Source organism: Pristis pectinata, chromosome 10 (assembly GCF_009764475.1).
Source record: "Pristis pectinata isolate sPriPec2 chromosome 10, sPriPec2.1.pri, whole genome shotgun sequence".
NCBI classification, from domain to species: Eukaryota; Metazoa; Chordata; class Chondrichthyes; order Rhinopristiformes; family Pristidae; genus Pristis; species Pristis pectinata.
Window position 1 is genome coordinate 32357857 of NC_067414.1, and position 9548 is coordinate 32367404.

At 42.7% G+C, this 9548-nt stretch overlaps 1 protein-coding gene across 2 annotated transcripts in view; it reads right to left on the reverse strand.

The window, feature by feature from the left end:
- Positions 1-9220, reverse strand: part of map3k5 (mitogen-activated protein kinase kinase kinase 5) — a 122827-nt gene extending 113607 nt beyond the window's left edge. For both annotated transcript variants that reach the window (XR_007957027.1, XM_052025054.1), the window contains exon 1: positions 8339-9220. Coding sequence is in view for 1 of the 2 variants with exons in the window: in XM_052025054.1 (XP_051881014.1) it covers positions 8339-8492 (154 nt within the window). In the remaining variant the exon portion in view is untranslated. The remainder of the gene's footprint in view (positions 1-8338) is intronic.
- Positions 9221-9548: the final 328 nt, after the last annotated feature.

Below are 9548 nucleotides of genomic sequence, written 5' to 3' on the forward strand. Positions count from 1 at the left end.
ATCACATTGGTTAGGATAACAGCTTTCATCTTCTCGTGTAGCTGGAATAGAACTGTAATAAAATTATGAGGGCAAAAAATTTGAGAATGAATCTCCATAATCTCTTTGTGTTTGATAAAGTCAAAGGCTTTTGTGAGGTTGAAGAGGCCATATATAGTGGTTGATGCTACACTGTACATTTTTCTTGGATTTGTTATCCAGTGAAGATCATGCCTATTGGACATCCTGATGGGCGGAATCCACATTTTGACTCTGGGAGTTCTTCAACCACTGGGAGGAGGTGATGGAGGAGGATTGAGGAGGACCTTTGTGATGACATAGCCTGTAATTACAGCAACCTGACAATTCCACTGTCCAACAATCAAGATCCACAACAAGACTCTGGAAAACATAGGTCACTTCCCAAATCTTGGATAACACCTCTCAGTGAAGTCAGACATCGATGATGAAATTCACTACCACTTCCAATGCACTAGAACAACCTTCATCTGTCTGAGGAAAAGAATTTCGAAGACCAGGTTTCCAAACCTGGCACCAAGCTCATGGTTTACTAAGTAGCGGTGATCCCTACCCTCTTTAATGAGTTGAAGACATGGCCAATGTACACTAGACACCCCAGAGCACTGGAGAGGTAGCAGCAATGCCGTCTCCACAAAACCCTACAAATTCAGTGGCAAGATGGACAAACCAATATTGGCATTCTCTTCCAAGCCAATATCCCCAGCACCTAGCCTTTGATCATACTCAACCAGCTATGGTGGATGGGCCACATCATTCACATCCCTAACACCAGACTCCAAAAAATAAGCACTCTACTCCAAGCTCCTTGGCAGCAAGAGATATCCAGGAGGACAGAAAAGGCTTCAAAGATGTTCTCAAAGTCTCCTTGAAAAAAATGTAACATTGATTCATTGGAATCCTTGGCACATGACCTCTCAAAATGTAGAAGCAACATCTCAAATCTCTACAGTGGGAACATACAGAAGCCATGGATAAACACCAGAAGGAGCACAGATCATCCCAAAGCCCATCCACCCAGTCAAGATCCATCCAACGAAGCAATGTCTGAGAATCCTACATAGAACTCTTCATGGTTTTGTGAGGGGCAGGTCATGCATCACGAGCCTAATTGAGTTTCTCGAGGAGGTGACTAAACAAATTAATGAAGGTAGATCAGCGGACATGGTATATATAGATTTTAGTAAGGCATTTGGCAAGGTTCCCCATTGTGGGCTCATCCAGAAAGTCATAAGGCATGGGATCCATGGAGACTTGGCTGTGTGGATTTGTAATTGGCTTGCCCACAGAAGGCATATGGTGGTAGTAGATGGAGAGTAATCTGACTGGAGGTCGGTGACTAGTGGTGTTCCGCAGGGACCCCTGCTTTTTGTGATTTTTATAAATGACTTGGATGAGGAAGTGGAGGGATGAGTTAGTAAGTTTGCAGGTGACAGGAAGGTTGGAGGTTTTGTGAATAGTGTAGAAGGTTGTCGTAGGTTACAAAAGGGACAGGATGCAGAGTTGAGCAGAGAAGTGGTAGATGGATTTCAATCCAGAAAATTGTGGAGTAATACACTTTGGAAGAATGAACATGAAGACGGAATACAAGGTTAATGGCAGGATTCTTAGCAGTGTGGAGGAACAGAGGGAGCTTGGGGTCCAAGTCCATAGATTTCTCAAAGTTGTCATGCAAGTTGATTGGATAGTTAAGAAGTCCTATGGTGTGCTGGCCTTCATTAGTCAGGGGATTGAGTTCAAGAGCTGCGAGGTAATGTTACAGCTCTATAAAATCTGGTTAGACACACTTCAGTTCTGGTCACCTCATTACAGGAAGGATGTGGAAGCTTTAGAGAGGGTGCAGAGATTTACCAGGATGCTGCCTGGATTAGAGAACATGTCTTATGAGGAAAGGTTGAGCAAGCTAGGGCTTTTCTCTTTGGGGTGATGCAGGATGAGAAGCAACTTGATAGAGGTGTAGAAGATTATGAGGGGCATAGATAGAGTGGACAGCCAGCACCTTTTCCCCAGGGCAGCAATGGCCAATACCAGAGGACATCTGTTTAAGGTCAGAGGAGGAATGTTCAGGGGGGATGTCAGAGGAAGGTTTTTTTACACAGAGAGTGGTGGGTGCCTGAAATGCACTGCCAGGGGTAGTGGTAGAGACTGATACAATGGGGACATTTAAAAGACCCTTAGATAAGCACATGATGTAAGAAAATGGAGAGTTATGGGCTGTGCAGGAGAGAAGGGTTAGATTGATATTGGAGCAGGTGTTTATATAGGTTGGCACAACATTGTGGGCCAAAGGGCCCATACTGCGCTGTACTGTTCTATGTTCTTCAGCCACCTCAGCCTTCACAGAACTGGAATGGCAAGTCAACCTTGATTCTGAGGAACTGATTAAGATAGAGAGTTGGGGGGGGGGGCGCGGAATAACAGAAGAGGTATAGGGGGCTAGAGAGGGATAAGCTAATAGATGGATTTGAAAATGGGGATGAGAATTTTAAAATTAACATTGTTGTACTGGGAGCAAATGAGTTTGGTGATACCGTACTGCTGAGGTATACCCCAGAGATATTTTACATCAGCCCAAAGATGGACCATATAACTCCATCCTGATTCACACAGCAATAGATCTGCCTTGTATTGACACAATAGTTGTTCATTGTAGATAATATTACATGAACAAAAAGTGTTGGCTATTAAAAACAGAAAATACTGGAAATACTCAGCAGGTCAGGCAGCATCTTTGGGAAGAGAAACAGAGTCAAAGTTTCAGGTCAAAGACCCTTTGTCAGAATCAAAATTGTGGAGTTTAACAAGTAGCTTCAGACACAATTTTTCTCACCGTGGGTACATATTGGTAAATGAACTATAGTCAGATAATGTGGGTCAAAGTCCCAAGAGCCTTTGAACTCAAGCCAATAAAATTATTTAATTTTTTAAGAGACTGCATGTGTAAAGTATTAACCACAATCAACACCAGTCAGATGAACAACTATGATTTCAAATGCTGTCAAAAGCAAATCAATTATCATACAGCTTGGAGAGCGCAATTTTAAACCTTACCTACCAATGTTAAAAATGCATATCATCTTAACTATGTGCCCATGAAGAATAACATGGTTTGATTAGTAAATGGATTTATCAATGTCGAAGACAGCCATGCAATTGAAGCAAAGTAGCATAGACCCCAACTGCACTGTGCATAGTATATTTCCCACATAAAACTCATACACACGAGTTAATGTTTCAGTCAATGACTTTTCAACATTTCTGAATGTTTCCAGCAACTTCTGTTTTTGTTGCATAATTACAAGCTATTGCAATTATATCACATTCCTCTGTGAATTAACTTGCTTAAATGAATGTAGTTGCTTGTTTTTTTTTCCCTGAACAAGTCTCACAGTGTGTTATCTGTTACCTTTCTAGGTTGATGGGGGATTGCAGGTATCTTATAGAGTGTCTGGTATATATGCCATAACTAAGGAGTTATTGAAACCTGCACTCTCCCTCACAGTACAAGGACAGATATACATTCAAGTTCAAATGCAACTGCTTGCTCAGGGAAACTTCTAAAACACAGGAAAGTGTCAAACAAAAGCCGAGAACCATAAAAGTAGAAAAATAAACATGTTACTTCACAACACCAAACATTTAATTCAACATCATAAACACAAAATTGCAAAACCATTGAAAGGAAGAGTGTGGCTTAACGACACAATTACAAAATGACACATGCACCTCAGAAAGTAAGTACACTTTTTTTAAACACAACCTGATAAAAGTGCAGCAGTATCAATGACATGCACAATTGGCTCCATTTTTCAACAGACCAAAGATCTGACTATAAAACTACTCACAAGCCTAAACAGTTTCCTGAAAAGTAGGTACTAACATGTCCAGAACAAGAGTCACATTTGTAAGGTATCACAATGAATCACCTTCAACTGCTGAAAGAGCCTGTATTTTTCTCCCGAAAAATGAGAGACCTCAAGGCACTTCTTTCCACTCTTTTGGGGTTGAGGAAAGTAAACCTAACCTCTGTGTTGCTGAGCATTTATTGACCACCATCTCAGTGGGCAAACCGATGGGAGACAGTTTAAAATCTAATAAAAATTGCTTGCCCCCACTTCTTTCTTTTCATCACATTTAGTCGAGCTTAGAAAACTGTTTCGTATAAAGTTAAAAGTCTAAGTAAATCCTAACTAGGTTCAACCCTTCCCATTTGGTATTCCATAGTCTCATCTGGCCCAGAAAAGGGTATAGAAAATGTCCAAAGTATTTGGGTATTACAGTCAATGCCACTGGGAAGACTTTTTCTTGGGTGAAAAGTAAGGGTTCGGCACTGTTATCTCTGTGTTTGCTCAGTTACAATGGCTCCCTGTGCAGCTATGCTGATTTGAAACCTCATACTTTCTTTCAAATCCCTTCTTGATCTTGTTCCTCCCAAAATTACAAGCAGCTCTCAATTGGATGCTAATGCAAGGTGCATCCACACAATTTTAATTGAAAGAGTAAATTCAGTCCATATACTTTGGATGCTGCACTTTGAGAAAAATTTAATTGATCAATATATTCAAATGCTGTAATGTACAAAATTACATAGGTATAATGTGAACATACCATACAAAGCTTTTCATGTGAAGAGGAAATCTATCACAGCGGTTCCTGCGTGCATTGTAGATTTACGTAAGTTTCAAATGTACTATTTTTAAAAAAAAATGAAAGGAGCAAGATCCCACCCTAACAGGACAAATATTTCTTTTCCCAGAGCTCTCTGGAAAACATACTACTCTACACGCCCTTCCCACACCACAGCTTTCTCCCACACACCAAAACTATGGGGTAAAGGCTAATTAGATGAATTGATTCTACATATGTGCGCCCAGGCTTTAGAGTAGACAACTGAAATTAAGCACAGGCGATGGAAACAGTGAACAACACTGAAATATTGGAACAGAGGTGGCCGCAAAGTAACGCGGCAAAATAACACTATTTATTAACCTATCTTTAAACTGCAAGTTGATACTTCTGGCAAAATCTGATCTTTCATTTTCATCACCCCAATCCTATTAAAATCAGGATACACGTAAGGGGCTGTAAAAGGCAGACTAATACTGCGTTCAGGACACTGCCGTACACTTCAGTGAAATTTTTATTGAGGCGGTGGGATAGCGCGATGCTCCCTGTTCAGAGAGGGCAGCGCCAGCAACTGGTTGTTTCGAACGTGCTATTGCTCTTGGATTGGGGCGATGGGAGGTAGATGTGTCTCCGAGTTCACGGGGTACAGGATGCATGTTTGCTGGCTACCGGCGAGGAGTGATTAAAAAGTTCTTCCCTCCCTCTACTACTTCACTGGTCTACGTGTACATATGCTCCCCAACCACAGAAAAATAAGTATGGAGAGGTGAGCGATTTGAAAACCATTGAAAATAATTCTCATTGAATCATTTTATAAAACTCAAAAGTAATCACATACAATTAAAAAATAAACCTGAATTTCTCGTGCAGATTTAACGCTGCATCAAGTGTAGTTACGCATAAGACACTAACAATAAAATTAACCTCCACCAATTAAAAGCAGCAGGGAGGAAATGACAAAGGTTTTGATACTATTGTCCAATCTTCTCTGGCTGCAGGAGTAGCGTCAGCTGATTGGAGGATTGCTAATGTGTGGTTGTTTAAAAAGAGAGGAAGTATAAATGGAGTAATTAAAGGGCTGGTGGTAAATTATTGGAATCTATTCTGAGGAATATTATAAATTTTCCAAGACATAGATTCTGTCAGCATGGATTTGTTAGAGGAAGGCCCTTTCTGACTGACTTTACTAGCTATCACTGTATTTCAGTGCATGTGTGACTAGTAAAGATATCTTTATTATATCTTTATAATTATAAAATATCTTATTTTGAGGAGGTAACAAGGAGGGTTGGTGAGGGTTGTGTGCTTAATGTCATCTTCTACCAATGTCCCATATGGGAAGCCTCATCCAAAAGGAAAATCCAGTGGGATTGAAGGACGAGTGGCAAATTCACTCCAAAATTGGTTCTGTGACAGGAGGCAAAGGATAATGATTGTTGTTTGTAACTTGGCTGTTGCCATTGGGTTCCCACAGGGCTCAATACTTCACTACTTGCTTTTTGTAATGTAAATGATATTGACTGAAATGAAGGGAACATAATAAAATTTTCAGATGATACAAAAATTGGCCATTGAAAGCTTTAGATTGCAGGAAATTATAAATAGTCTGGCCAGTTAAACAGATAAGTGGTAAATGGAATTTAATCCAGAAAAGTGTGAGATAATGCTTTTGAAGAGGTGCAACATGGTATGGGAATATACAGTAAATGAGAGGATATTGACTGGTGTGAAGGAACAGACAGACCTTGGAGCATATGTCCACAGATCCTTAAAGCCACCAGGATGGGTCAATAAGGTGGTTAAAAGGGCAGACAGGATGCTTTCCTTTATTAACCAAGGCAATACGAAATGGGAGCAGAGAGGCTATGTTAGAGCTGCCTACAATATTAGGTCACAGCTTGAGTACTGTATATATTTCTAGTCACCATATTACATGAAATGTGATCACACTGGAGAGGGTGCAGAGGAAATTTAAAGGATAGAGAGTTGTAATTATGCAGAAAGATTGAATAAGTTAGGCATGTTTACTTTGGAACAGAGGATACCGAGAAGAGATTTAATTGAATGGTATAAAATTATGAGAGGCCTAGTTGAAGTGAGTAAGAAGAACCTGGTTTCCTTAGCACAGGGGTCAAAACCAGAAGCCAGTGACCATTGGCAGAAGGATTAGAGGGGAAATGAGGAAAAGTGTTTTCATCCAAGGGCAGAATTCTCATCACATTTCAAAAGTATTTTAACATGTTCTTCAATGGCTGTGTCTTGCGGGGCTATGGATCATGCATTGGAAGGTGAGACTGAGCTGCCAAACTCCTTTCCAACTGGCACAGACTCGATGGGCCAAATGTCTTCCCTGTCAGTAATTTTCAACTCTAATTTGTCTCGTTTTAATCACCAATTTCACCACTGCTGTCAGCACTGCCACGGTTGCTATTTGCTGAAATAAGTGCGCGGAAACTCGCGTGTTTGTTAATCTGACGAAGCCAAATAGACTTGCACTAATACACAAAAAACGGCAGTTTAATCATGCATTGTCAAGAGCTCAACTGCTCACATACCTTTATCACTCAGACTGATACAGCAGTATCTCACAGACTTCTGCTCTGCTGCCTCTGTGGCTGCAAGGATTTTAGACTAAACATACACACAGAGCAAACTTGTCTTAAGTCTGGATCAAAGCCACACACACACAAAAAAATCCAGCTACAACTTCATACACCAGCACCAGAACCAACCTACGTCTGCCAAAGGTTAGGTCAGTTTCATCAATCTCCAGAACAAATACCGAAGACAGGAACACAATGTTACCAATGTTAGTGTAGTTATCGCTATAAATTAATTTTAGCTTCGTTTAATTTACTAGAAGGCGGGACTTGATTGGCCAGCTCTTTTACGACTATCATCGACACATCGGGCCGAATGGCCATCTTTGTGCAGTAGTTTTTCTCATGATTCACCTACTTCGGCTGCAATCTGTCTTGTTTCAATCTCCAATTTCATTATAGCCCTCGTTGCTGCCGCAGTTTGCTGAAACAGCGAGTGTGTAGCAACAGGTTCAGTCTGTTGTAGCAATCGTTTGGTATGGTTTAGACAGGCGGGCCTAAGTGCCAGAACAAGTCAAAACAAACCTGGTTCAGCGTCTCCCACATATCAATACCATTCGAATAACACATGTGCGACACGGAGCCATTCTGACAGTAAATGAATCAACTTAATTTTGACTACATTATAGCACTTTCGCCTTAAATTGGGGGTTTCGAAACACACTCCAGAGAGCTGAATAGAAAAATCCCAGCTAACTCTCTAGCGCAAGTGCTGAGGGAGTGTTCCAAAAAGGAGCAGATGTTAAACTGTCTTCTCTCGGATGGAATAAAGCCCATGGCACTGCGTCCACCAGAGAGAAAATATAACTGGCCTTTTGGCCAACTATAATGTAGCTGCGGCGCTTCCTATATTTAAAGAAAAGCCTCAAAATGAGTTAGTTAAATGCAAAAGTGCTTTAAGTTTTTATCTTCCTGCTTGCTGGATCAACTTATTGGAGAAGTGACCCTCTAGCTAAGGTTAGAAGGTCACCCCGGTAGTCTAGGCACCTTGCCCTTCCCTTCCCTGCACTCTGGTGTAAGACGTGCACGGCAGCGGCTTCAGGTGGGGGCAGCGGCTTCAGGTGGGAGCAGCTCTCTGCTTTCACTCGCTTTACCTGCGTTATAAAAATAGTCCAGGACGGCGGTCTCTCCGAAGTCCAGCTTCTCGAAGGGCACGGTCTGCAGGTCGGCGCTGACACTCTCGCACGCTTCCCTCAAGCACTGCAGCGCCAAGCTCTCGGCCAGCTGCAGCTGAGCCGCCTCGTTCATCACATACCCACCGTGGTCGGCCGGTTCTTGAGGCGAGCTGCCGGTACCAGGGCGGGGCGCAAGTGGCAGCCGCCGTGTGGTCCTGCCAGTAAGTGCCGGCTGGCACGCTGCTGGAGGCCGGGGAGAGCAGTGTCCCGGCGTCTCCTTCAGCGGGCGTCGGGGCTCCTGCCGTCTCCCGGTCGGCGTTCATGTTGCGAGCGGAGCCGCTGCGGCAGCCTCTGCCTTCAGCGGCGATGCAGTTCTCCCGATCCAGCTTCCTCTGGCCCACATGGGAGACTTCAAAGGAACGTTCCTCAGCTCCTCCTCAGCATCCCCTGCTCTTTCCGGGAATGCAAATCAGTTGTACTAATTCACAACCGAAAACCCGACGCACGAACTTCAAACTGGCAGCAGAGCGCTGGACTCCAATCAGCGATGTGTAACTGCAGCACCCTGTCAGTTTCATGCTATGTGTATCCCACTGACAAGCACAAGACGAGTCAGTTCTAAGTCTAGCTTTAGGGGCCGTCCGATTACCAAAATAGGACAACATCCAACATAATGGCCGATTTCAATACAGCAGGGGGCGTAGGAAGAGGACAGCGTAGCAGGAACTTTGCAAATAAGCCACTGTCAATTGTCCTCTGGTGGAATTTTTAAACGTTTCACGTCATATCGCATGCTTGTTTCTTTGCATTTTGCTTCACCCTTTTGCAGAGTTTCTCAGTACGAAATGGTTTCGGTTCTATTGCAATGCCTTGTTCATGGAATTGACAAAGACGCCTGTCGTTCCAATTGTAACTCAACCAGAAATGTCAATATTTACGAGAACTATTTACAAAAGCTCCCGCCCTTTCCGAGTTTCGGCCACGTTCCCAGAGGACTCCATCAGAAAGTCCTTCGTTATTTGTTTTCAAATGATGACGAATCTCGCCCCGCCTCCAAATTTGTCTTCCGCACCCTCCTTTTCTCCTGCTGTCACCTGGTTTCCTGGTGAAACCTGATTCTGGAGGCGACACCCGAAAAAAAGTAACCACTTCTTCTGTTTACGGGGTGTGTTCAGGTATGGGGAATTGC